General features: G+C 44.7%; 7 protein-coding genes across 7 annotated transcripts; 3 read left to right on the forward strand and 4 right to left on the reverse strand.

Moving 5' to 3' along the window:
- Window positions 1-86: 86 nt before the first annotated feature.
- On the reverse strand, window positions 87-2,640 carry EAF01_001380 (uncharacterized protein). Its single transcript, XM_038909630.1, has 4 exons — window positions 1,549-2,640; window positions 1,422-1,499; window positions 833-1,373; window positions 87-781 (listed from the first exon to the last, which is right to left on the reverse strand). Exons 1-4 carry the CDS (start codon window positions 2,001-2,003, stop codon window positions 347-349), a joined length of 1,509 nt encoding a protein of 502 aa, XP_038774442.1. The 5' UTR covers window positions 2,004-2,640; the 3' UTR covers window positions 87-346.
- A 4,815-nt stretch (window positions 2,641-7,455) lies between these two features.
- EAF01_001381 (uncharacterized protein) lies at window positions 7,456-8,853 on the forward strand (the record flags this gene model as incomplete). The annotated part of the gene is made up of 1 exon (XM_038909631.1): window positions 7,456-8,853. The coding sequence occupies one exon, from the start codon at window positions 7,456-7,458 to the stop codon at window positions 8,851-8,853; it is 1,398 nt and encodes a 465-aa protein (XP_038774443.1).
- A 1,128-nt stretch (window positions 8,854-9,981) lies between these two features.
- On the reverse strand, window positions 9,982-13,098 carry EAF01_001382 (uncharacterized protein; the record flags this gene model as incomplete). Its single annotated transcript, XM_038909632.1, has 3 exons — window positions 9,982-12,369; window positions 12,422-12,943; window positions 13,012-13,098. 3 exons carry the CDS (start codon window positions 13,096-13,098, stop codon window positions 9,982-9,984), a joined length of 2,997 nt encoding a protein of 998 aa, XP_038774444.1.
- A 905-nt stretch (window positions 13,099-14,003) lies between these two features.
- EAF01_001383 (uncharacterized protein) lies at window positions 14,004-17,220 on the forward strand (the record flags this gene model as incomplete). Its single annotated transcript, XM_038909633.1, has 2 exons — window positions 14,004-14,209; window positions 14,317-17,220. 2 exons carry the CDS (start codon window positions 14,004-14,006, stop codon window positions 16,832-16,834), a joined length of 2,724 nt encoding a protein of 907 aa, XP_038774445.1. The 3' UTR covers window positions 16,835-17,220.
- A 278-nt stretch (window positions 17,221-17,498) lies between these two features.
- On the reverse strand, window positions 17,499-19,268 carry EAF01_001384 (uncharacterized protein; the record flags this gene model as incomplete). The annotated part of the gene is made up of 1 exon (XM_038909634.1): window positions 17,499-19,268. The coding sequence occupies one exon, from the start codon at window positions 19,266-19,268 to the stop codon at window positions 17,499-17,501; it is 1,770 nt and encodes a 589-aa protein (XP_038774446.1).
- Window positions 19,269-19,525: 257 nt separating this feature from the next.
- Window positions 19,526-22,665, forward strand: EAF01_001385 (uncharacterized protein). The gene is made up of 5 exons (XM_038909635.1): window positions 19,526-19,661; window positions 19,713-19,990; window positions 20,043-20,382; window positions 20,582-21,613; window positions 21,667-22,665. Exons 1-5 carry the CDS (start codon window positions 19,548-19,550, stop codon window positions 22,198-22,200), a joined length of 2,298 nt encoding a protein of 765 aa, XP_038774447.1. The 5' UTR covers window positions 19,526-19,547; the 3' UTR covers window positions 22,201-22,665.
- A 985-nt stretch (window positions 22,666-23,650) lies between these two features.
- On the reverse strand, window positions 23,651-26,493 carry EAF01_001386 (uncharacterized protein; the record flags this gene model as incomplete). Its single annotated transcript, XM_038909636.1, has 4 exons — window positions 23,651-24,514; window positions 24,567-25,985; window positions 26,042-26,144; window positions 26,201-26,493. The coding sequence occupies 4 exons, from the start codon at window positions 26,491-26,493 to the stop codon at window positions 23,651-23,653; spliced, it is 2,679 nt and encodes an 892-aa protein (XP_038774448.1).
- Window positions 26,494-26,582: the final 89 nt, after the last annotated feature.

Below are 26,582 nucleotides of genomic sequence, written 5' to 3' on the forward strand. Positions count from 1 at the left end.
GATGAATGCATGGTTTGGAGAGAGTTATAACGGAATAGGAAACTCAGAATATAATAATACCTACACTTACAGGATGGTTGCTCTTTCACGGTTTTAGGGGTTCTGATGTGCATATTCATGAAAAGCAAAAGAGATTGGTACCCAAATGTAATTTCAGATCCCAAAGCGCCAGCCCTAAATCATCCAAATTCACTGGTATATCAATACTCATACTGAATATAACCCCTCTAAGAAGAAATTTTCAAAAGCCCGACGAACCAAAAGTCCTTCCCGGGCACATCACCAAACACCATACTCAAGTTGCCCTTCCAATGAACAAAAAAAGAATTCACTACTGTAACCCATCTTAATTCATGGGACTTCTACCATCGCGATACAACCATAATCTGCTCAAGTTCTTAACCTTGTAACCGCCCGTTCCAAAATCGCCATTCGTTACCATCATTTCCTCTCCCGACAAGTTCGACTCCTTCTTCTTTTTTGACCCATTCGTTTTTCCACTCTTGGCGCTCATTTGTGGCGCAACCCCATCATCAGTCGATTCCCCCACACAAGAAACTTCCCAATCTTCTCTCCCGAGTTTATCTTCCGGGGCCACACGACCTCTGCTTTCGACAGAACTGGTCATAAATGCGTCTTCTTCATCCACACGCTCTTGATCTGAGTTTGCATCTGTAGGCTTCTTGTCGTCTTTGATTCCGGTGCCTTGCAACAGCCTTCGTGCGGATTTGGAAAGTGGAAACATGGTGTCTAGGTAGTGCTGCACGAACATGTGACCGCTCTATATATCGGGGTTAGTAGATGTGTCAACATTTCTTTTAAATGTACTCACAGTTTCTACTTCAAATAGTCTTCCCATGAAACGCGGGGCGAAGGTATCATTACTATAATTTTTGTGGTAGTGGAGAACTCCGAATCGGGAGACGAAATCATATGTGTGTGCATAGTGTTCGATATGCGGGATGGCTTTCCCATTTCCATTTCGGGTAGTTGGGAGTTCTACTGGGTTACTTGAGTTGGTGAACAAGGTGGTTACTGTTCTAGTTAGAGAAGTTGCCGGTAATGACGGGTGAGCCAGGGCCTTGTTCTGAGATGCGATCTGGAGATGTGGATTGTTGAAATGGTTAGCGGCGTTTCCGAAGGTGTAGACTTCAAGCTTTTGGAGAAGATCCTGGGGAATCTCGGCGAGAAGCCAGTCTATGATCATGCTGCCCTCAATGGAGCCTTGCGAGTGTAGAATATATATCACTCGTGTAACCTCAGGTTCGTACAGGGTTGCTTTAAGGATGCGGTACGAGGTACGAATGTCAGTAGTAGCGTAATTGAGAGTGCGCTGAATCAGACATTCGAAGAGATCAAAGACGAGTCCTTTGCTACACTTTGTTAATAAAAAACTGGAATACAATCCTCCAAGACCTTACGTTCTATTGTGAATTCCTAGAACCGGGCGGCCGAATGTGAGAGCAAGACGATCCACGGAACCTTTGAGCCAGTGGTGACTGTCCATCCATTAGTCTACGATGCAAATGGTATCCTCGGGAGACTTACCCAGTACAAACACCATTCATGTACACCCATCGCTCATGAGCATGCTCTTCCTTTCTTTGGGCATACTCGGGAGCTGATTCACACGTTGTTACCGATGCTGACCCATTCAAAACCAAACAAAGGTAATAATTAAACGTCCAAAACATGGTGAAGCCCGTGGCTACCACCCACACGGGCATCATCATCCAGATAGGAATCGAAAGGATAAAACATAATTGCAGAAAGAACAGAACAGCATGCAAAGCAAGATCGAATAGGTTTCCTGCAGAAGGGTATAATTCGTCCAGCACACCAGAAGGTGTGGGAGTCAGAGGTAGAAAGATACCAGGAACAAATCTAAGATTCACAAACACAATCCACAAATCCTGAAGAAACAATTTGGCGGGAGATGCAGTGTAGGACAAAGGGGTAACGAGGTTGGATCCGATTTGCGACGGATAAAATTTAACGGCCATGATTGATGAATTTGCTTAGGGAAAGACAGACAGACAGAATAAACATGAAGATGAAAATGAAGAAATAGACCGACGCGCAGAAGAAAGCAACGCGAATAATGCTAGAAGTTCATGGAGTGGTATATCAAGGCATGTGTTTTTGTTTCAGTTGATGAAGGAATGTGACGCAAACATTTGATTCCTTTTTTCCAACAACCAGCCTTATTATGAATCACCCGACCGCGAAACATGTTCACTCTGTGGCTTGACACATAACAGAGTTTCCCCTGAGTAGAACTGGGGCATGGTGGGTATACTTGGATCAGAAGCTGAGGAAATCGGCACCGTTATTGTAGCCTTGCTCCTCGGCGCTCTACATCATCGATACATAGACATCGGTGAAGAGGCTTAGCCGGAGGACAGATGACAATTGACCATCAGTGAAGCCTGTCAACAATGTAACTATTCCTTCCACAGATATAATTTAAAAGAAATTAGAATGCGTTCCTAGGTGAGTTCAAGCCGAAAATTTATTCCATGCTATCAAAATTAATTGTTTTATTTGCGATTGATTTTCTAGAGGATATTAATTATCGATGTTGAGATTGAGATTGACAAATGCAGTCTGTTTTTTCTCAACCAAATAGGGCTATCCGACGAGGGTTTGTTGTCTTATCTTCAGCTGATTTTCTGGCGTATTTCAACCAGTGATAATAAATAGAGAACGAGGCACAATCGACTAATTTACAGGAAGGATGATAACTCCAAGCTCCTGCTTATGCCTAGGTAGGTGAATGTTGAGGCTGAGTGCGACACTTAAACATCACAAGTCAGAGCTTCCGGGGAATCATCGGCTTCGCGTCCGCATCACAACGACATTCACATAAAGCACGTTGGTACGGTATCAACTATATTGGGAGGGGAATTTGGAAGTCGGAAGCATCAAAGTTGAAGTAACGACCTTCACAATACCGCCCAAGATTTATTGGGATCCGAGCATCTTTCCACAGGCTCCTTCTCAGCGACTCACGCTGTGATTATCCCTGTCTATGTCTCCGAGGGAATGGCTCACTTTATGCTATATTCTTCCTTCAATAAACACTCACGTCTTTTGTCTCTTCAATTGGGTACTTGGTATAATTAGAAGTCCTTCAAAATATCATGGGAAATGGATTCTGTACCCCATCCTTAATCATCAGACGTCTACAAGAATTACCTTCACAGATTTCACTCATGGCAGAACTGATGTTGGAGATAGCACGAGTGCTCCAGCAGGGTCAAAATCACAGACAACGGCGATTGCAGATGGAATGGTGTATTGTGTATTGCTAATTGTAATTTTGTGAACAAGTTTGGGCGGTGTTTTTGTACATGCATGATATTTATAGCTAAATTGGAAATTGAGTATGGACAGAGTCTGAAGTCTAATGAGTGATAGAATCACGCAAGATAATTTGCTTCGCATGTCATTTTGACCTTTTTTGTATTTTATAGACAAGTCGCATTATACCTCGAAGGCACTGTATCTCTAGTACTCGAGTATAATGCTAGAGCTGCTGTGACAAATTTGACTTGTGGTGCGTGCCTATATGTGTGATAGGAAATTCTCAACAGTATAGAAAAGACGTTGACACCGTGCAGTTGATAGAAAGATTGTAGAGAGCCAATGCATTTCATTGCCCATAAAAGTATTTCTATTGCCATATCAACTGCGCGGGTCACATACATAGAGAGATATGTTGCGATATACAAAAATATTCATCAATCAAGCAAGCATCTAAATATCTACTATTCCCACACACAAACATCAACTCTACTATATAAACCCTCTTAAGCAACTTCTCCCATCCAGATCGCAAAGGCGACAAACAGACTTGTTTGTTCAGGTCAAATGCGGTCTGGTGGTGGAGTGGTAATACGCCTGGTTCGAATCGGAAAAAAATCCCGTCGCGGGGTTTCTCCTCCCGTCCCTCTCATGGGGCGGCAAGGTTTTGCCAGTTGCATAGTCTTGCTGTCTGTCTGTATTTATATTTTCGTCTTGGAATTTTTGAAGGCGCAGGGAGTGAGGTTGTAAGTGGTTGTGTTAAAACTTATGTTTTTTGGGGCGAGAGGCGACAGTGAATTGAGGAAGGTCGCGTCGGCAAAGCGGTGAGATGTAGTATTGCACATCATTCCTACTTGAAAATCGATATTGTAAATGCGACAGCTCAGCCCAGATAATCATCATACTTGGATCATAACCTTTCTAATGTCAATATCTCCTAACTCCGACTGCCGCGTCGTCTGAGGGCCTACATGTTTAGGAACACCTTTTTACGCTGTATGATCCATAATGACCGTCGGCTGCCGTTTCCTAATGACAAGACAAATAGCCATAGCTCACATGGATATCACACTCGCATCTCCGATGACTGTTTCGGCCAAAATCACTATCAAGACTACCTGATATGCATTGTTGACTAGCAATACTGTATTTCCGAAGCTCTTCACCAATCATGAATCAGTATCTCTGCAGCGACATGAACGACAGCATCATGTGGTCTAGCTTTTGTTGTAAGCAATATGATTCAATGGCGCCTGACAAGCTGCAGATAAGCGGCATTCAAAGACCGTGTTGCCGCAACCCAATCGCCCTTTACCTATATGTTTCATAGTGGGAAGAAGTACTGACGTCAGAAACTGCAATGCTGCATTACCTTACCAGGGACATCAACTGGGTATCTTGAAGTGGAAATTCAAGAATACTCTGAAGAACTTGAAATCCCAAAACAGATTTCTGAGTGAGACAACCTCAAACCCGAGAACTTGGGAGATGGCTGGTGTGCATGCAGATTTGCCGATCATTGATGAATCGACACATCCAGCATGAGTTGATTACCTTAGTAGTGCATATTGGCGAGCTTGCTTTATCGCAAAGTATGAGTATATGCCGATGGTGCAGGAGCTCCAGAAACGCTGCTTCCCGCTGTATCAAGAGATGTCCAAGTACGACCGGACTTTCGATGCCTGAATAACTGCTTACATCAAACCACAGTACATATTTGCTGGATCATCAAAGCATCATTCTCGAAATACCGGAGAAAGATGCGAATTCAATAAATCATACTTCCTGTTCGGCGTCTGGCAAGATGCTGCTGCATACGCATAAATAAGCAAAAGGACGGGAAATATTAAGCCACCCTCAGATGGTGGCCACGTTTTAATGCCAAAAAAAATCCACAACGCACGACTTTTCCAGCCATCAATGCATCTTCGATGTGTAGTCGATCTTTTGCCGCTTAGATTACGTCGTCAAATATTTGAGATACTGTAAATCACAATTTGTGATGCCTAGACGGATGAATATACAGTAGTATATTTTTATGTCAAAATGAACATATCAGAAAACTTTTCGACATCTGAAGAAGTTGGTGTCCGTCCCCACATTTTGGTCTCTATTGGCCAAACTGGACACAGGCACCAATTGTTGTGTTATCGATGGTCTCGGGGAAATGTTGGGGAAGTTATTGTACGAGATAAACGGTGTGCGTTGGACGGCCATTAATAAGATTACTTGGACCGGGTCGTGGTAGTTGCACTCCTTAGATGGTTTGGATGCCCGAGCTCCAATGTTGCTCCGGAAGTCAGGGATGACAGCTTAAAAGTTGACAACGAGTTGAAGTTCGAGGTGCAAATTTGGAGAGCCATCAATAATCATCAATCCGAGGGATAGGAGAGAATTATACGTTTGCCGAGCCTTCCGTATAGGATCTGAACGCGGGAGGAAATACAACTCAAAAAGCAAAAGTTGGACGATCACGAAGTACATGTATAATCCTATAGGTTGATGAGGGAGATGGTCGGCTTGAGGCTCAGTTACTTCGAAGCGCCCGAATGGGACCGATGGCGTATTACCCCTGATTACTCTAAGCCCTTCACGGCTGGTACCTTTTTGTACCTTGTATATCAGATGAAATTTGGGTACTTGCTATCTATTGCACGGCAATCCCCTTTCAGCAAAATGATTTCAATCCCCCAGAGAGCAATTTCGAAGAAATATCCATTAGGCAAGTGTTGTTCGTGTTCGGACGTATCAGATGATTCAGACCAGATCATCCATATCAGAGTCATCAACCATCGTCTAATTAATCATCAATCAATTCGGTTATCGAATATCCACTCGGAAGAAGCGAATGTGATAAAACGCAATATCGTACAGTAGCTAATGAGCTCTTAGACGTCAAAACTCAATAATAATATTCTCATACCATCAAATTTCAACCCATCCCACTCTTCATCTAAAGGGTTCTTATCCTCACCTCCACTGATTCCACTTAATCAATAGGGTTTTGTTTTTTATTTCGCTGATCCGGTCTGGTGGAATCATTCTGCATCAGCTGGCTGTCATTTGACGTTGACGCAGGGGATACTGTAGTTACCCTATTCTGACATCCAGCCAAACACTCTGGCTCTTTTCTATGCACAAGCTGTCAGCTCTATGGAACCCACGAGCAAAATTGCCGGAAAGTAGGACATGGTAGGTCAGGTACGGGAGCCCAGTGCGAGGATGCAGGGGTAGGGCGGAGGTGTCACCTCAATCTCTCCCACACCATTTCCTATCTCATATATTGGCATACACAAACCTTGCCAATTTCTGAAGGATGTCCGCGCTCAAAATGTCAGGGTTGCACAAAACCAACAAATGGAAAATGGAAACGAAGTCAACACACCATGGATTTCTGGTATTACCTGCATCGTGGTGCATATTTGCCTGTGATAATGGATAATATGCCGATCACAAGTTCATTTTATCTCAAACCATCTAGAAACATCTAATAGAAAAGATTATGTGGAGAGTTCGACGAGAGAAGTGTGTGGATGGGCGTGCAAGCAGGACAACAAGCAGATCTTGGAAGCTCTTTCGTAAGGACTCTTTCAAGGTTCTATTCCTCTGAAAAAGATTTCTCGTTGATCTATTTTGCACAGTGGAGATATAGGTATGAGCGATTACCTGCTACCTAGGTATGTGAGATTTTACGATATGAGTTCATCATGCTTCACTCAATGCCTGAATAAAAATGCTTTAGCTTTTCGTGTTTTGTTCATTTGCTGGCTTTGTTGGCGTGGTCTCGTTCGCTCTCCACGTTACAGGGAGCAAATATCACTATAACCAATAACCAATAACTAATAGGGGGGTCAGCATGAAAGCTCACGCTGTGCCGTTTCAGTGTGGACATATGCACTTTGGAAAATTAACCGTAGTTATTTTCTGTGTGACATTACAATTTACCTTACCTCACCTACCTTGCCATTCATCTACTGCAATATTATCTATCGATCGCTCTTAGCCGTTTCGTATACAACAAACATCATACATCTCTTGTGTTCGCAACCTCATGCCGATCCAATTGTTTTCGATCAAGAATCCGAGCTGCAAGCAAATATCCATCTCTCCAGAGAATTCAACATCAAGACGGTCTACATATATGTAATTATGTCTGTGAGACGGACAAGATCGGTATCCAAGTGGAAAGAAGTCCTAGGCTTCGACGAGGGGTTCTACCCCACATCCGAAACTCCTCCTCCATATCATCGCTATGAATCCCCCGAATCCATCTATGAATCAGTAGGGTCCATCAGTCCTACTGTATCCTACTATCATGAGACGCTCGAAGAACTCACTCCCAAATTCCAATATCACGACGCACCAGAAGTCGTAAATCACAGTTACAATGATGCGCCCGAGGTGATAGAAACTCCTCTCGATTATACCTATTCAGATGCTCCGGAAGCAGTGATAGAACCCTCAGATGCCTTGAAGGCAGTTATAAAATCTTCAGATGCTCCGGAAGCAGTTATTCGATCCCCAACTTCGTCTAATTTTTCACACACCCCCATATCAGCGATAACGTCGAGGTTTAATACCACTACTCATTCGACGCATGCCCCGAGCAATCCCCCATCTCATACCCCCATCAATCCTTCTAGTTCCGGAATCAGGTTCCCACGAGATTTAACATTTACGAGGAATTCAATATATGATATTCTTCTCTCGCCATCATCAACACAACCAGTGAGCAATGGCCATAAACCTGCCTCTTCACCACCACCACTCTTCTACATAACAATTCATCAATCCACACCACAGAGTGTTCCAGCCCTACCACCTCCCAGTAATCCTAATAAACCGGATATAGCGCTCCATTCTACCGCTTCACCCAACTCACCCCTCCTCGCCTTTGCAAGCTTCAACACCGTCACCCTCATAACAGATATAACCACCCTCCCACCACCCACGCGCCCGCTCTCTCCCCTCACACCCCCCTCATCCTCCTCCCACCCCTCAAAATCCATCGTCCCGCCCCCAACGACTTACAACCTTCCTACCTCCGCCAACGAATCCCTCACCTTCGGCGTGCGATCCCATGGGTACAAGACCGAAAAGCTCGTTCCTACGGGTGGAATCTTCACCGCCGAACGCTACGCCTTCTACCACACTCTTCCGCGCACTTTCGTAAAAGAGAAATTCGAATGGCGCCAAGTATCCTCATCTTCCTCCGCGCCACACGTCGGGCTGGCGTCCGTACCCGAGGAAATGACGAGTAAGAAAGGCGGGGTAAAAATGAAGTTAATGCGCTGTTCTACGGGCGAGACGATCGCTGTGTATGTCGGGGTTGGGAATGAAGATTGGGCTGACAAGGAACGAAAAAGGAGGCCGAGAAAGGAGAGGGGAAAAGTGTTGGGCATGATGAGGTGGTTGGAGCTCGAGAGCGGAAGTGCGGGGCTGGGAGATGAGTTTGAGTTGATGGGGGTCATGAGTGTATTGGGGGTCATGGAAAGATGGAGGAGGGTCATGAATGTTCAGAAACAATTGGGGATGTTTACTTCGTGAGAGTAGGAGGTGAGCGAAAACACGATTGATCATGATATATGAAGATTGATGGAGACGAAGAGGAGAATTTGCAGATGCCCATGCAGATGCAGCAAAAATTGTACATGGAGATTGAAGAACAGTTAAGACCTTCCGCGGTGGATTGGACATGTATTTAGCAGGCTATTTTACATTCTGATGTATGTTATATACTTAGTACGTTGTATATGTTATAGTATTTTTTTGAAATATCCAAAGAAGAAAGAGTGTGGATGAGCAATAAATAAATGAAGAGACGTTTTCCAAACTACAATTTTCAAAACATAGCAAGTTCATCGAGAAAGAATCCATGGCTCTATCTCTCTGCCAAACACTGTCAATCTCATCCACCCATCCACCGACACCCAAGCAATCCCCAAGCTCCCAGCTCCCAGCTCCCCTTATCTACGATACCAATCCAACACTAACCAACCCAAAGCTCCAAGCTCACAGCTCACAGCTCCTCCACTTTCCCACCTCCTTCCCCACCCGCCCAATATTGTCCATCGAGCCATACATCCAGCCCTTACCATTCCCAACTTCCAAGCCATCAAACCTCATTCATTTATAACCCATCCTCGCCATCCTATCCTGCATACCCGCATACCTCATTTTCCACATACCATTTCCTAGCGTGCCAGAACTATTCTTGGTCTATCCCTGTGTCCATCCCATTATATCCAATACCCAATATGACCCATGTGCCGAATTCTGAGCGCAGCGATGTCTTTTCCAGTTACTAAGAGGATACTCACTGAGGAAATGAGCATTTCATGCTCAAGAATTTGTGAAAAGGTTATCAAGTTCAGTGGGTACATAGACTGACGGGACACTTCTCAACTTTCAAAATTTGTAATAAATGCATTATCTGAATCATTTATTCCATTATGCAATCTTCAGTGGGTCATTGTCATAACGTTCAAGATATCTGAACTGATATTTCAAAAGACATTGCCAAGCCGACTTCTGCAGTGTGCCTGTCTACAGTCCGTACACCCACTGGCAATCTATCTACTTCAATATCGTACACCAAAAAGCCCAATCCCTGAACCATTTCATTCCAAGGATTTACTAAATGAACAATCAATTAAATTAATATAATGGCCTATCTTAGTAGAAATCCCGAAGTAAGGTCTTTTCATCATTTCCATCTCTCACTAAAGAGCTCTCACCAGATTCGAACGATGAGCCCCCTTCAACGTAAGTTCTGGCATCTTGATCAGTTGGCCATGCCCAGCCCTCAGCGCCTTCCAACATTATGCGTGCTTCTTCTTCGTAGGATGTCCCACTGCAAAAAACCTTTGCAGCTATCAAGGTTCTTCTCAAGAGCTCGTGACCATTGCGGCCCCACTCAGCCTCAGCAATTAAACGCTCGTGATGAAGCACCATCCACTCTACTACAGCTTTGATGCCCTCGAAATCCTCTGCTAGTCCTAGAACACGGACGTAGGCATGTAGAACAGCGCCGTGCATTTTGCTTTGTAGTTCGTGAGCAAGGGTCGAAAGTCCAATATCGAAACTTGTCGAAGATAACTTTGCGAATTCATCTTTCACAAGTAGAACATCGTCCGCGAACGGTGACTTTTGGTCTACTCTGGATGATGCGACCATTGCCTTTTCCAGTCCTCGACAAATGAATTGAAAGCCGTTTGGCTCAAGCTCAAGCCCCGCGTCGTGGAAGTCCTGTAGTACAGCAGCAGAGATTCTCCAGGAATTGATATCATCTTGCGGGTCACCAATTACATTAGGATCAATCGTAATGCCAGGTCTAGCAAGTGCACTGAAGACCGCATACCATGTGGGCTTATACCTTGTCTGGCTGGTTCGTATGAGCTCCAGTGCGTGAGACAGCGGATTGATACCAGACTTTCTAGATCTGGGCAGCGTCCGTGGCATTGTCTCATTTGCGTTGATATCGCTGATGACATTTGCGAAATTTTCATGCTGCCCTTTCGGATCTTTGGGCATTGATGTTTCGGAGTCTGAAGAAGCTTGTGGGATAAATTTATCCGCACACCTGCAAAGTAAGGTGACGAATGCATGAATGATGCGAATTTCGGCAGATGTCATTTTGGCTGGTGGATTAGCGTTTTGGCCAACGATATACTTCAAGAAAGTACGTCGCTGTCCACTTTCACGAAGATACTTTATACCATCAGGTATTCCCCTAGCATGTCCGATAAGGAAATTTAGACAATCACTTTGTGGCCGTACTCCAGCTGACATCATGGTCTCATACAAGAAATCAATAGATGATGGCGGTCGAAGCTCCTCTTTATAGAAATCGCTGAAGTTGTCGACGGAAGGTGGAAGAACTTCTTTCCCCTCGCCAGGTATCACATCTATAATTCGGGAACGACCGGCCCTCCTATTTTCGGCTTCAACTTTCTCCATCACAGCATGATAAATGGAAGAGGTGGGTGTGCCACCTAGACGTTGAAAAGTCTTAAATGCGCTCCAAGCTTCCTGTACATCACGCGTTGCTGTGATCCTCGAACTCCAAACCCGAGGATGCAGAGGACTAGACTTTACTAAAGAGCGCAACTTTCTAATACGACCTTTGGACAAAGACCTGGTATGAATTGTTGGTGTCCCATCATCTTCTTGCCCCCCAAGAATACCATGAGCATGAGTGCTGACATTCGAACTGTATCCAGCTTGCTTCATCTGCCTTATTGCAAAGACGACCCTACTCAGATCTTCATCTGGCGATCTTCGGGCATCCATACCATCTTGGTCAATTCTCCAGGGAGGCCAACTTTTTGCCTGGAGCTTAGCTAATCTTACTTCATCATCGGTTTTTTGCAATGCAAGTAGTACGACTTGTACAGCATGATAACCACCCCTGTCAATGATTAGGGGCGGTTTAGTCTGATTTGCCAAACGCAATAGGACTTTTTGCGCATGCCAATTATGGATCATAGATTTAAATGGGACAGATTGTGATGGTCGAGAAAAGGCGTGAAGTAGTTTATTGAGCAAATGAGAGCATCGGCTATGTGCACGTGGCTCCAACGACTCCGTTGTAGACCCATGATGTAGATTATGGAACAAATATGGAGGAACCATATGGGATATGGGGAGGACAGCAGAGGGTAGTAGATGCCGTGCATGATGGAGGAGGCGGGAGATAAGAACTGTGAAAGTAGTTAATTCCATGTCTGGTGAAGAGAATAACATTGAATCCGCTGTCTCTTCCGCAAAGGAAAACTCGAAAATTGCATGCCAAGGGTCTCCTGTGCGTTGTTGGGGATTTGGTGAGAAAACTCGAGTCCAAGTATAATTTAGAAGTGATTTAAAAGTTTCCACGTGCGAGATTTCATTACGGAGAATCTCCAGTAATAAAAATGTTGGCTTTTTTGAGGGCGAAGAAAGGAATCGTTGTGCCTTTTCATCTGTATCTTTTCCTTGAATAATGTAAGTCCATACGACTAGATCGTCTATACTGAAGCCTCGCTTCCGCAAGGCAAGGCTCATGTCTGTGGTCAAGGGGTAGCCCTAAGTCACCTCAAAATTAGCAATGTCAAGCTGCAGGATTTGATAGAAATACCCTAATGTGCTGCAGTAGGATTGTTGGCAAGGCTGATTCCGAGACTTTTGATTTAGACTTCTCTGATCTAAAGTGTTGCCAAAGTACTTCCCGAGCATCGTCATCTGGCAAATCTAGCCACTTCCCAAAAAAATCAAGACTCGAAAGTCGTCGTGCTTTTTTAAGCCTATTGCTCAACCTTAGCGGTCTAACCTCCTTGGACCGTAAATGGACTGGCGAATGGTTTATTACGCCAGGAGCGAGTCCATTTGAGCGGCTGCTATCTTCATCAAACCCCTCCCGATTAGACGTGTTATCGTCTCTGGGTCTGAGAAGCTCAATGGGGCTTCGTTCAATGCAGCTTTTGATACTCAGACATCTCATTTGCGGACTCTTCCGATTTCTGACATGATCCCAAAAATCCTGCGAAGGGTTATCCTCACTGGACTCATTCAAATTCGAAGTGGTCGAGTTGTGTCTAGTTGATAGTGGCTGGAGCAAGTGGCTTTGGCTTCTACGAATATCTCTTATTTCTGTAGGGAGCTGTACGCAAAATATATTAGAATTCATTCAATTGCTGAGTAGTCATGTAGAAATGTTCTTTTGCTTACTCGAAAGAATGATACAATGGACAGGATCCTGGCATGACGCCATGAGGAGGCATTGCCAAATTTCGAAGAATGGAGGCACGATTGCATCCGTTCATGTTGTACTGTACAAGATCTTTGTCGAGACAGTATCAAAATGCAAATCTAACTTGCATTACTGGATTTCAGGGTAAATGATTTAGTTGAGATATCAGACGTTGTATTGTATGTATTGTAGAGAAAATGTCTCCTTGGACAAAACGGGAGACTAATGCGCGGAAAAGGTTTCAAAGAAGTAGAGGTATATGCCCCTTGCAAGAAAGAGAGGAACGCAAGAATTGTTGCTTCGCAAGTAAAGTGATAGTTATTATACCGGCTCGTAAATCCATTTCAACATCGAAATTTATTTTGTGGATGACTAATCAAAAGATCTCACATGACCAGATCGGCAACCGCCACACTTACCACTTCCAGATTAGCTTATTGTGGCTGAAGTCTACTTTATCGTTCTGTTCTGCGCTTAAGTTGTCTCACGTCCGTGCCTTTTGGTCCTTTGGTCTACCATTACCATTTCTACCATCCTACCAATCTGCCTCGTCTTTCCATTAGAGCCTCGCAACCAATATTGAGGAACGAAGAAATAATAACATCATATACACATCTCCTACACTTTCGACCCTTTCTTGCAATATTTACAACCAATATTTCCTTCAAGAGAAAGCGATACCAATATTGCGACTACTTCAATTTTCATTCATATTTTGCGCATTGAAATTCACACATGAATTCTTTTTGAATGAAGACTTCAATGACTCTGCAGCGCTGAATTTTGGTTTTCCTTTCTACCCCCCAAAAGTCTCCAACTACCTACCTACCCGTACAATCTGACCTTACCCTTACCCCCCCCCCCCCCCCAAAAAGCGTCTCCTTCATCGGTAACACACATACCATCTGCGATCGCGACGCGAAAAAAAAAAAGGAATCCCCAAAAAATCTTTGGACCGCGAGACTACGTGATGGCCTCGACCAACGGGATTCTCAGTCCCCCCACCCAACCGCATTTAGATATTACACTACCAGCAAAACGAAAACGCGACGATAACATCGATCAGACAGCTCTTATGAATGGCGCCAGCAACGATTCCAAAATCGCAATTACAAAAGAACCATCGACGATAGATACACAAGGTCTTGTCGAAGATTTGATTGATGTACTCAAATGGTGAGTTTTACCTTTCAACACACCCTTTCAATCTGTTCATCAGGTAGCATAGCTTCCAGTATCATATCAATTCATTCCAGACCTATTACTGATCTATAACTTTGTAGTCACGATCCCTCGCCCTCCATCTTAACACGAGCTCTTCCTGAATCCATCCCCTCGACCGAACCTCACGCTAAAAGACAAAAGTCAGATAGCGCGACTGATTCACCAACTATTCTATCACGCGCGACAGCACATGAATATCTTACTGTTTATGAAGTTCTCAGAGACGTTGATGCTGTCGCATCTGATATCATAGAAAGGCTGCAATTAACTGTTGGCTCAAATCAGAATCAGTACATACCTATTCCCGTTGGACAATCGGAGCTAGCTGTCAAGATTTCGGCCTTTAAAAAGAAAGCACATGAGCTTGTGCGCAGAGAAAAGGCTACCACGGGGCTACAAGAAAACGCGAATAGCAATCAAATAACCAATGCCAACAACTATTTATCAAACAGGAATTTTGGATCCAATGCTAATGCGCCAGTTACTGCAACGTCGGAGGATAGCAAAGTGGTTCTTACACTCTACGGCAACGCACCGCAACCGAAACAGTTATTCTCTAGTTTACAGGTTCCAGTCAAGTATGCCGGAGAATCGATTTCTAAGCCTCTTCGCGAAGCCGGCCTACCAAATGGTATTACGACAACTCAGATTGTTCCCTTACAGCCCACGAGCTTTGACGATAATAAGAAACGCCCGCAGACTTTAGGAGAGCTTTTTCCAACACCTCCAAACATTCATCCCTTGAAGCCGCCAAAAATTTCCAAGAGCTCGTTACCAACTTCAATCGACGGGTGGCACCAACCATTGGTTGCCGATCCACGAAGTACTAGCTATTGGAAACAACCACTCACTACTGGACAATGGCTTGATTATAGCAATACCTCGTCACTCAGCCCAGAGAGGAAACGCACTGGAGTTGCAGGTTCTAGTGAAGATGCCGAAGCAGGCATTGACTCGAGCGAAATCGATGCTGCTGAGTTGGATGCTTTGTTTCGGAGAGCGTACTCAGGATTTGCGCCGACCAAGGATGATTCCAAAGCTATCGCTCCGGAAAGTGTTTTGAGCAAGATCTGGTGGCAACGAGTCGGTGAAAAACGATGGGGAGACATAATTAACAGGGCTGAGGGGCTAGGTGATGGTTATCCCACGGAGCCAAGTACCACTAGCTTGTCTTTCAACGATGCGGAACTTGAGGAGCTCGAGCAAGCGGCGAAAGGATCGCCCGATGCTTTAATCGATCCCAGCTTGATGTCTACCGACTCAAATGTGGAAAAGACGGCAGAAGAAAAAGATGTTGAGGAAGTACTGCAGGGAATTTCGGAGTTGCTAGAGACTCTCAACTCATATCAAAGGAATCGACACGTTTCTCTCAATGCTACGAATCGAACTATTAGCGCGTTCGGGACATTAGAAACTAATTTCATGGGAACTCCTTCAAAGCCCAGCGATTCAGAAGTGACGACATATGAGATCCTCAAATCGCAGCTAGCATTGATGGTTGCCATGTTACCGCCATATGCCGTTGCGAAGTTAAACTCCGACCAATTGGCTGAACTCAGCATCAGTACAAAGATTGAAGTTCAATTGAACGATCAAAAAGGTGTCATGGAAGAAGACGAGATAGCAGCTCGCGCAAAGGTCGCGGCAATGAGCGCAGCCTCAAACACACGACCCACCACTAGCTCTTCGTTGCACAGAAGCTCTTCTTCTGCTGCACTTTACGGCAATCAATACTCGTCTTCGCGACCAGCTCCAGCCCCTACTGGACAACACTACGCTACTGCTCAAACACCAATCAGACCGCCACCAAGCAATTTGCAACGTCCGCCTGCTACTGCGCCGGTTCCTACTTCGTATGCACAGCGTGCCCCATCTGCTCCGTCATATCGCCCGGCAGCTTATCCGGGGGCTGCATATCCACACCAGTTCCGAACGCCAGGTCCAACAGCACCACAATATGCTCAGGCAAATGGCCAACAACAACAGTATCACCATAATACCCCCACCACTTCCTACACACGCCCTCCAACTCAGCCGTACCAAAGCATTCCACAATCTACACCTCAGGTAGTGCGATACCCCAGTCAGCCACCATACGCTGCCCAGCAACAGCCAGTTCAAAATGGTGCTGCATATACTCAGGCTTATGGAAATGGAACGCATGTTGGCCGACAGAGCTCGCCTCAAAAGCCTGTGTATAATCAAGCAAATCAACACTCTCAACCTCAAGTCCGCCCTCCGTACTCAACACCCGCTCCTCCGATTTTACCACCCAATGCCACTAGGCACATGCAAGGTCAGTTGGCTCAACCACCGGTCATGAATGGCTCCTCTCAATCACCTCAACCTCAGCCTCAACAGACTCTGCCGCCGCAATCACATCACCAAAACTCCTATAATAACATGAGTACTTTTTTGACTTCAGGCGAGCAACAGACTATAATTGATCGTCAGCGCGCCCAAATTGTTCAGCAGCAAGAGACCCAACATCAGGCAAGAAATACTGCTCAAGCAGGTGCCTTGGGATCACCACAGCCGCAAATCAATGGTAGCAGTGCCGTTGCGGCAGGGCTATGAAGTGTTCGATTGCATGGTGTTTAGGTCGGGAATCTATCGAGGCAGTCATGTCTGAACAATCGTAGGATGGTCGCGCAAATCTTGGGAGGAGAGTGAGAACTAAGTCGAGCACTTTTCTTTATTCTTTACGCGCAGAGTACTTTTAATTTTCATGGATGGCGTTTATTGGGACTATTCAGTTATGGATGGGGCATGGATGGTAGGAAAGTCGATGGAAGCGATCAGGAATGAATAGATAGATGGCCCATGATCAATACGTGTTCTTTTGGTGGTTATTAGGGCTGTACCTACAGCAAGCCAGTTGTGCACTGGAAGATGACATTAAAACGTGTAAGATTATAGATCTTTGATTTTTCAAATTCGTCAAATAAATTACTTCATTTATTTTAATTGTGACTGTATTGGATGACTGGATAATTTACTCTATGCTATGGAGCCGCGAAGTCCTTGACATCCCAATACAGATACAGAGTCGAGTCTCGTCGGAAATAAATGTACAGTCATTGGATTTTGACACCGTTTCCCCCTACCATTCCCATTACGTACCAATTCCGGTTCCCCCCCCTCGCTGGCTAAACTAAAAGTACAGTACAACAAGGCATTCGAACCTCAAGGAAATTTTATAACAAGGCTCAGCTGAATTCAATGCATCGCTGTGAAACAATTAAGCACCAGAATAAACCGCGGTACAGCCTCTCCCACACTCGATTCTCTGTTCCACGCTGACACTCCTTCCACCAATTTTCACCGTCTTCCTTGGCGTAATCTGGAAGCGATGTTCCTCTCTCCTCCCTTTCTCTCTATCGGCCGCCAAATCCAGTGGCTGGATATAAATTGGCTGACTAACATTATTTCTTTTTCCAGTGCCTAATTGGTAGAATTCATTTCCGCCCCACCATAAAACATCGGCACCCCAATTCGTATCATTGGAGCTAGATTTAGAAGTAGCGTTCAGATGAGTTACGTTGTTCATTACGGCGGAGGCATGAGTGCTGCCAATAGAGAGGCGGGCGAGTCGGATAGGGACTACTTTGTTGGCAACTTCGTCGTATTCGAAAAGGCCAGAAAGGGCCTTTATTTTCGAAGGAAGTCCTTGGACGTGTGTCCAGCGGCCGTTGCCGAGGGTGCCATAGATTCCTTGTCCGCATGCCCAGGTATCGGCTGTGATACGGCCTAGGTCTGCAGGAGGTTCGTCTTCTGATTGTCCGGCCACTCGGGTAGCGTCGACCGTGAAGAATGTATTGACGCCCCCTGCGAAGACGTCGGTTACGCGAGGACGTAGGTTTGTGCCTTTGTAGAGTCTATCAATGGGGACTAGCGAGGGGGCATCGATGGTAGATGCTTCAGAGTTGTATTCAAAGCCTAATTGGCCGACGGAATTGTCGCCGAAGCTGAAAACTCGCCCTTGCGTATCAACTGCGAGAGAGTGATAGTCACCGGTAGCAATCTTTGCAATGTCAAACCCCTGAAGCGTACTTAACCAATGTGGTTGGTCGTATCTTCCAGGGGGCCGCGACGTCCATGTTAAACCAGGAACACCGAGTTGTCCTTTTGAAGGATAATCTTCAGAAGCGGATGCTGCAGAAAAAACACGTCCTTTGGATGTGAGGAGAAGGCAATGCTCAAGGCCGCTGCTAATATCCGTCACCTTTTCTCCCCAGACCATTTTATCCGGGTTCAAGGTTCGGTAACCAATTGAAGATTTACTACTCCAGAAGGGAATCCATGAGCTCTCTGGTTGCTTTGGCTCTAATGCCTGATCTGCTTGTAATGCTGAAATCGAGTATACCGTGCCTTTTGACGAAAGTGCTATGATCCGGTCCTTCGATATAGATAACTTGACAAGGTCCTTTCCCTTCAATGTTGATGTAGGCCCTTTACAATCCGGTGAATATCCTGTACCCCATTGTAGCAGATCGCCGTTTTCGGTAATTGCTGCAGCAAAATTACGATCTAACTTAATATCTCGAATGAGCTTCCCATCAAAATATGGTATTCGTCTTGGAGTTTTGACATTGATCTCCTCGGAGTCGGGTGCAACAACACGACCCGTATTTGACCCCCATGCATATACTCCTGGGTTCTCCCAGCTCCTCTTCACTTGCAAATGCTGTGAGCTTATTTGATCTCGATTCTCTTCTTTTGTGCTAGTATTCCTCCTCTTCTTCTCGAATTGTAGCTCGGCGGGTGTAGGGAGCTCTTCTGCATGTAAAGCTCGTGGATAGCCGCTCGCATATAAACCTCCAGCGCATATTGTCAGTGATAATAATAAGGCAGCTTTCCGTGAGTTTGAAGCTCTGCTGGCAACAGCAACTCTGGAATCACTGGAACCTCCAATATATCGCCTCTGGAATGCAATTGAGCGATTGGTATGTCGATTTGCTCGTTGAACAATCGTGCCGCATTTCGGCATAACTTTGCTTGACAACATCATTGATTTCCTATGCCTATATCAAAAATTGAGAACTAGGGCTTTGTACATTTACGACAATGACATTTATTAGACTCGCCACTGCCCCTCATACCACAAAGTTCTCCTCAGCCTTGTCCGTTTCCATCCCATGACGAATTGACTTTCATGAACCAATAATGATCTGACTAAATGTAAGGCTAGTAGTCCGTGCCGAGCCCCATGAATAAACGGTGTTTCTAATACTCACGACACTTCAGCCTTACTCAACATCTTGGAACGTCAATGTAAGGTACCGGTAAAATGTACGAAGATGCGTGGTACAGTTTTGTACCGGAAACCAATACCAAAAAGAATTATGTCACCTCGCAGGCATCGCAACATCGTCGCAAAGAATCTCTTTTGCAGCAATCTAATGTAAGCCCCTTTCGTATTTCGAAAAGTGCCTTGAGTTGATGGTTTATATAGGGCAGCAACCAAATGTTGGACCAGAACTCTCCAATGCTAGGGATATATGAGGATAAACCTGTATCGAATGACCCTCCGAAAGCTACATTGGCAAGAAGAGCAAAATCATATAGCGATTTCTACGAAGTAGCTATGGCATATATAAACAAGGAAACGAATGAGGGAAAGACACAGAACGAGCGCGATGCTGAAGGAGAGGAATCTAGGACTCCTCTGTTTGAGGAGCGGTACAGTGCGCTTGAGGACGAACTGGTGGATGGAAGCCTCGAGGAATACCAGTATGTCAAATATAAGCGACGAGGATCAAACCAAAACGCTGACCATCTGAAGATTATATCTAGACCAATTAGTTCTATCCGAGCGTCATCTTGACACTCTTTTAAGTGATACCACAAGCGCACTGGATACGCTTACTAGTCTTTCCGAATCATTCAAGAAAGTCGAAGCACAAACCACGGCCTTTCAGGCCCAATGTGAAGATCTTTTAGAGGAACAAAAACGTATACGTGAATTGGCAGATGATGTTGGAACGGATTTGCAATACTATGCTTATCTTGAACCTCTGACTCGACGCTTGAATGCTCCAGGTGCTGGAAGGCTGGTCAAAAACGGCGACTTCTTGGATATGTTAGAGAATCTTAACTCTTGTATTGAGTTTATGGATCAGCATGTAGGTCTTGTCTTTTTTATGCCCATATCTCGGAAATTTTGATACTCGGCGGTTGCTTCGTGTAGACTAGTAGAAACACCTTCTATGCATGCTACTTTTATCAAATCCGTTCTCAAATCAAGGAGCTGTTTCACAATAAATTACGAGGCTCATATATCTTGAGATAGACCTTAAATTACTTGTAACTAATTATTTACAGCCAAACTATAAAGACTCGACCGTGTATAAGACTCGCTATACAACACTTTTAGACAAAGCTCTTAACCTCGTCCAAATTGCTTTCTCAAATTCTCTGCGTGAAGTATCAGATGATGCCTCAAAACAATTGAAAGCCAAAGAACAAACGGAGACAAATCAATATATTCTTCTCTATGGCAAGTACGAATCTGCTAGGGAGAATTTAGGTCTTTCGATTGAACGACTCTTGACGACTGATGAATTTGCGTTTGGGAGAAGAGGAGATGTGGACCGAACACCATATATCCAACAATGGCATAACCTCTATCAACAATTGCTTGAGTCCTACATAAGATCCCGTGATCCTGTTGGACCTCTTGTTCTCAAAAATCTTCAAAAATTCTCAACTACTTCACCCCTCCCGGACAAAGAGTTTGAACTATTCGCTAGACGATCCGTGCAATATGTCTTTGATACATGTCAGAATGAGTTGAAACTAGCAGCTAAATTCTTTCAGAATGGACCTCTCATGGCCGATTATCCCCCACCTCCTGTTCCGTGGAACATGCCTAATGCATACCTCAAGGAATTGGAGGAGAGTTGTCTGTCTCATGTAAAGATACTCCACGGCTTCCTAACCCCATATTTAAGCAATGGTGACTTGCATCGAGTTTGCGACTTGGTTGCTTGGCTGGGTGACACTTTTATCTCAGCAGAGGCACACGAAGATGAGAGTCGTGATGGACAAAGATTGGCTGCGCAGGTCTTGTTGGGCGTTCATCTCTGGCCATTGGCTGATCAGCTTTTTATCATGGAAGCAAGAAAACTTGAGCACTTCAAAGCATCTCCGGAAGATCTCAAGATCATATCGCCAAATGCTCAGAAGTTATCCAATGAAAAATCCATTCCAACAAGTGGCTTACGAGTTGATACGACCCTTAAGCCTCTCGAAGAAAGAACATCTGTTGAGGCTGGTGTTTCAAATGCCTTTCCGACAGTCAAGACGGCGGTTAGTTTACTAGTTTTATACAACGAAAGCATGCATGAGAGAACAGTAAGTCACACTGCTTCAAATACAAATGTGACTGCACTAACATTCGTATACAGCTCAAGAAAGGTGATGTTCTTTACGAAATTGTGCATCAAACTACCGAATCTCTGCAAAGAGCTGCAACAATCATAAAGCGAACTTCGAATAACATAATGGATGCACAGCTATTTCTCATCAAAAATTTGATGCTCATCGAAAACTTGTTCATGACTCACGAAATCCCAGACTCGATCCGTCAATCAGCCGAACTCGACTTCACTCCTCTTTGGGAGACGCTCAAGGAACTCCAATCTCGTCACCAAGTGTTTAATCCCCTTGCATATATCAGACCAATGATCAAAGGTCAACTACTTCCTGCTGTGGTTGATAAAGTATTAGATGCTATGAAGGAATTAGAAAAGGTCTTGGTACAACAGATTACGGCTTTCACCAAGCACTGGCAAGCAAGGTTGTCGTTGAAGGATCCTAGGAAGAGAGATCAGGTGTTGAAGGCTGAGCAGGAATTGGATGTTTTGTTGGAGAGAGTTTTTGACGAGGAGACCACACGAGCGGCGTTGTTGAGAATGGTTAGAGGGGGGGAGGTGTATTAGGAGGTGGAGTTGAATGGCTCGTGTTATTGCTTCTTGATCTTTGGCTTGGTATTGTAAATTGATACCAATTCCCAAGTCATCGTAAATTCTGTCCAGGCCGCGGAGCAGTTTTTGGATTACATAACATGCCATTCTTGTTCACGCATCCTAGTTACAATCTCTTGTGTTTTGCCTTTCATATTTTCTCATATTGTAGAAGCACAGTATGTGTTTTTTCACCAGCGAACAATATTCCTCAATCACCTCTTGCCAGACATAACATACTCATCATTATGGCTTGCCACTATGTTACCTATCTCAAAGTCCACATATCTCCAAGTCCTCCCTAGATAATCTTCATCCATTCCTCAAAGAAAGAAAAGCAGCATTACTTTGACAATCCCTAACGCGTGCCATGTCTCCCTCTCCATCTGCACCTCCTGACCATTAGCACAGTGAAACTAAAAGCCGCTGCCCAACATCTCATAACTGTGCTTTACCCCTAATCAATCAAACATATCCATTTATCACACACGAATGCCCGCCGGTGAGCAGCCAGTTCGCTTCCTCCCTATAGGCATTTTTCAATGAATACCTACATACACACGATGAAAATAATATGCACCCAGCCCCCTTTGTCTCCCATACAGAACCGGCTAAAATAACCCGAATCGACCACCAGAACTATATCAAGATGATACGAAATCAGTTTCAACATATCTGATTTATTTTATAGGACTAACAACCATATCAACGAACGAGCCTCACTATACTATTGCCAGCTTGACAAGTGGAGATGCCTATCTGCTCCGTGGGAGTAGAGTAGAGTAGTAGGACAGTAGGATATCGTTTCGCCATGAATTGTAGTTCTTCTCAGCGGATGATCTGGATACTACCAGCCTTTTGCGTTTGTCTTAATCATTCACTATTAGATCTTTTTAGATTTAGATAGTCTCGAAGTAGTCCAATAGATTTCGTGTATATCATACATCAAGCCTCCAATCTGCTTTCTTGAAAAGCTTACTCGAGTACATATTATATTAAAATGCCGTCAGCCTTGTGAGACTGAGATACACAGTCACCCAATTCCAAGCCAAATTCAAACCTGCCCAACATCCTTATACCTAGATACGATGTGCTAATACTTTTCTACACCAATATGAAGCGCCCACTGATAAAGTCAAGATAGATAGTATGAATCTCATAAGAATGGTATATTATTTGTAAGTAATAACCCAACGGCTTTTACCCAGCTCCAAGACTATCCATCAAGTTTCTCTTGGGTATGTACAATTTGAGGATCTGAGATCCTCGCAATCAATTTCTTCCACGCCAAAATACGCCAATCAAGCCCAAATACGATTATCTGTTCGTACATCCTAATGTCACAAACGCCACTCTTTATCATAGTGCTTTCGTTCTCCCGATCTCAAGGGTTTATGCTTCATATTTCTTGTGTCCCGACTTTCTCTTACTCCGCACCATTCAACTGTTTATAAAGCGCCTCTGTACCCTTTCGCAAGTCCTCAGTCCAGGCTTTAATCTGCATGACTTGAGTGTCAAGTATGGCTTGTTTTCTGGCCTCTGTCTCAGCTTTCATACGCTTCGATCTTTCACTAGCTTCGATTCCCAACTCGATTTCACGGATTTTGCGTTTCTTCTCAAGTTCCTCCTTACGTCGTACTTTGTTGGCGAGATACTTCAAACTATGTCCCAAAACCTGGGATTCTTCCGGGATTGGGTTTGATTCAAGTGGAGGAGAAGTATAGAAAATGACCCTGCCAAATTCATCCGTGTGAAATTGTGATCGAACGTCGGGTGGAATGGCAGAATTTGCTGCATCTGAAAGTGTGTATACTTCAATTGCACGTGGTGGATTGTATGCGTTCCCGTGTGAACCATGTGAATTCGAACCAGAGCCACCAACACGTGGTGTACTGCTGCTATGATAACTCTGGTAGTTGGCTAATGGGTTGGAGTGGTGGTGGGTGGTGGTGGGAGTGGAGGAAGTATGATGGTTATATGAAGTTGTTGGCTGGTACGTCGGAGTTGGTGGTACAGCTTGTGTGGCTCCGTGCGAGCTATATGAATGAGCGTGCTGAGGAGGCGCTGGAGATGCAGATGGCCGAGCTTGTGTAAAGGATTGCGTATATGCCGGTTGAGCTGAATGCTGATTGATCATGGGCGAGGCAGTAGCGCTTGGAGTTGTTCCACCCATTGATATATCTCCCTGTGAGTCAAATCGAGGTCTTTCGCTTGTAGGAGGGGGACGACTTCGTTCTGAATTTGGTACAGGAGATGCGGCAGGTGGAGTGGGCGATGGTGGTGGAGAGTCCTTTATAGTGTTAGAATACGTAGATTGACACATCTCATAATAGAGAACTTACATTTTCGGCACGAGGTAGCTTATGCACAGCTCCAACAATAGGCGGCGCCCCATCTACACCCTTGGTGGGTTTTGGAGTCTCGTCATGTTCTGTAGCATCATCGCGGAGCAGATGTTTGATCGGGCTCGGAAACTTTTTCATGGGCCTTGGGGTGTCAAAGAGATCCATTTCATAATCTTTCTCCCTCACTTCATCTGGTACACAGCTAGCCCAGGTCTTGATTTTGTTGAGCTTGAATACGGTTTCATTGTAACGCGCCTCACAAACATAGATCTCCTTATCCGCAGGAAAGTTACGGGGACGTCCTTTGAAGTATCTTGTGAAGAACATGACAAAGCAACGGTCAACAACATCATCAATCTTATGATCGATATAGCGTCCAGTCTTAACAACCTCATTTTCGTAGAAATGTTTATCATAACGATGAACTGTTTGCTCGGGCCGTAAGTACCAACAAGCATTAATCCAGTCTTGTCCTGAGATATCCCGCCAGGTTCGATAAATCTGGCCAACTACTGGCTTTGTAACATCGTTAAGGTTGGTTATGTGAATCCAGTCTCCAACCTTCCACATCTCGCCTTTGTAAAGGATCTCTTTGAGAGGTATTCGTCCATCCTCAGAGGCAAAGTCTTCATCCGGTCTGTTCTTCTCTTGTTCAGCTAGAGCTCTAGCTTCATTCTGAAGGAACACTGCATCGTTATAAACTTCGCTATCCTCCTCATTGAACGCCTTTGCATTCTCAAACATGAGCTCTATATCCTTCAAAACCTCGCCCACAGTTTCGTACTTCTTACGCTTTGCCTGCCTCTTAATGAGATCCATTGCCATAGGGGTCTTGACTTCCTGGTAATATTCGGGCATATTTGTTTTATCGGGCAATCTTTCGAATGGTGCAATTTTAAGCTCTCCCCTAGGATTTTTAAACTTTCTTAATCCCTTCAGAATATTATTTATGCGGGCTTCCATGGGAGTATGCACCTTAGGTGGTCTACCGCGCTTCTTCTGCACTTCGGGCTCTTTTGTTGCTTCATCAGTATTACCATCGCGCCTGTTCACGCTCGAACGTCGAATTTTGCGTTTGTATTTTCGTTTCGCGCCTTCATCATCGGTATCGTCTTCTTCATCATCCTCTTCGTCATCTTCGTCGTCTTCCTCCTGTTCTTCGTCTCCAGGGCCAGGTGGTGGTGAATCTTCGACGGGTGGGAGCTCTCCTAGATACGGCATCTCTGCTTCCTCTGCGGTAATCACCTTTCCATCTACCAATTGTTGCATTTCCTTCTTGAATAACTCTCTAAGCGCAATGGCGTCATGATATGCAGCTGCAGACGGACGATTGTAAACTTGTGCATTATGAGATATGAGGGCAAAGTCGCGGACGAATTCCTTGAAGCTCTTGTACTGCTTCTTGAGGATTTTTTGCTATTAATGTGTCAGTTGCTGCACGCGCGCGCATCTGCTAGGTAGGAATGACATACTCTAACGGTGCTGAATGCGGTAGGTTCCTTAATCACCTCGAAGTAATCTGGTAGAAACCTCTTGTTGAGCATGCGCTGAAAAAGCTGTGAGATATCGTAACCGCTAGATTCATATTAGCATCCCTTGAAAAACACATGCGCAAACCGCAATTGACATACTCTTCCGTGCGATATTCCGACAATTTGTGTACAACTTCATTCATAACAATATATCCATCCTTTGTAACACCGTTGACCGTCGCAAGGGAGCCTACAGGTTCTGGCGCATTTCCCGTTGTTTTTGTGTCTGGCTTTGCAGCTACTGTCTCTACTTCTGCTTCGGGTTCAGGCTGCGGTTCGGGTTCAGGCTTTGCTTCTGGCGCATCGGTCATTTCAACATCATTGGAAGTCTTAGGTTCTTCTGTCTTGACGCTTGATTCATCTTGAATCGGGGCCGGTGCAGGCGACTCCATCTTTTTTATTGAATCTAGCAACTATATCGCGGGGTTGCGTTGCTAAGGATTTGGTCGCTTTTTGAGGGAGCTCGAGTAATCGCGTTGGA

This window comes from Botrytis porri, assembly GCF_014898465.1.
Source record: "Botrytis porri strain MUCL 3234 chromosome Unknown BPOR_002, whole genome shotgun sequence".
Lineage (NCBI taxonomy): Eukaryota > Fungi > Ascomycota > Leotiomycetes > Helotiales > Sclerotiniaceae > Botrytis > Botrytis porri.

Coding starts and splice junctions, on each gene's coding strand:
- EAF01_001385 (XM_038909635.1), top strand. CDS start 19,548: ATGTACGAAGATGCGTGGTACAGTTTTGTACCGGAAACCAATACCAAA. Junction 19,662..19,712: donor CTCTTTTGCAGCAATCTAAT/GTAAGCCCCTTT, acceptor TGGTTTATATAG/GGCAGCAACCAAATGTTGGA. Junction 21,614..21,666: donor AAAGCATGCATGAGAGAACA/GTAAGTCACACT, acceptor ATTCGTATACAG/CTCAAGAAAGGTGATGTTCT.
- EAF01_001380 (XM_038909630.1), bottom strand. CDS start 2,003: ATGGCCGTTAAATTTTATCCGTCGCAAATCGGATCCAACCTCGTTACC. Junction 1,500..1,548: donor ATGAATGGTGTTTGTACTGG/GTAAGTCTCCCG, acceptor ATGGATGGACAG/TCACCACTGGCTCAAAGGTT. Junction 1,374..1,421: donor CTAGGAATTCACAATAGAAC/GTAAGGTCTTGG, acceptor AACAAAGTGTAG/CAAAGGACTCGTCTTTGATC.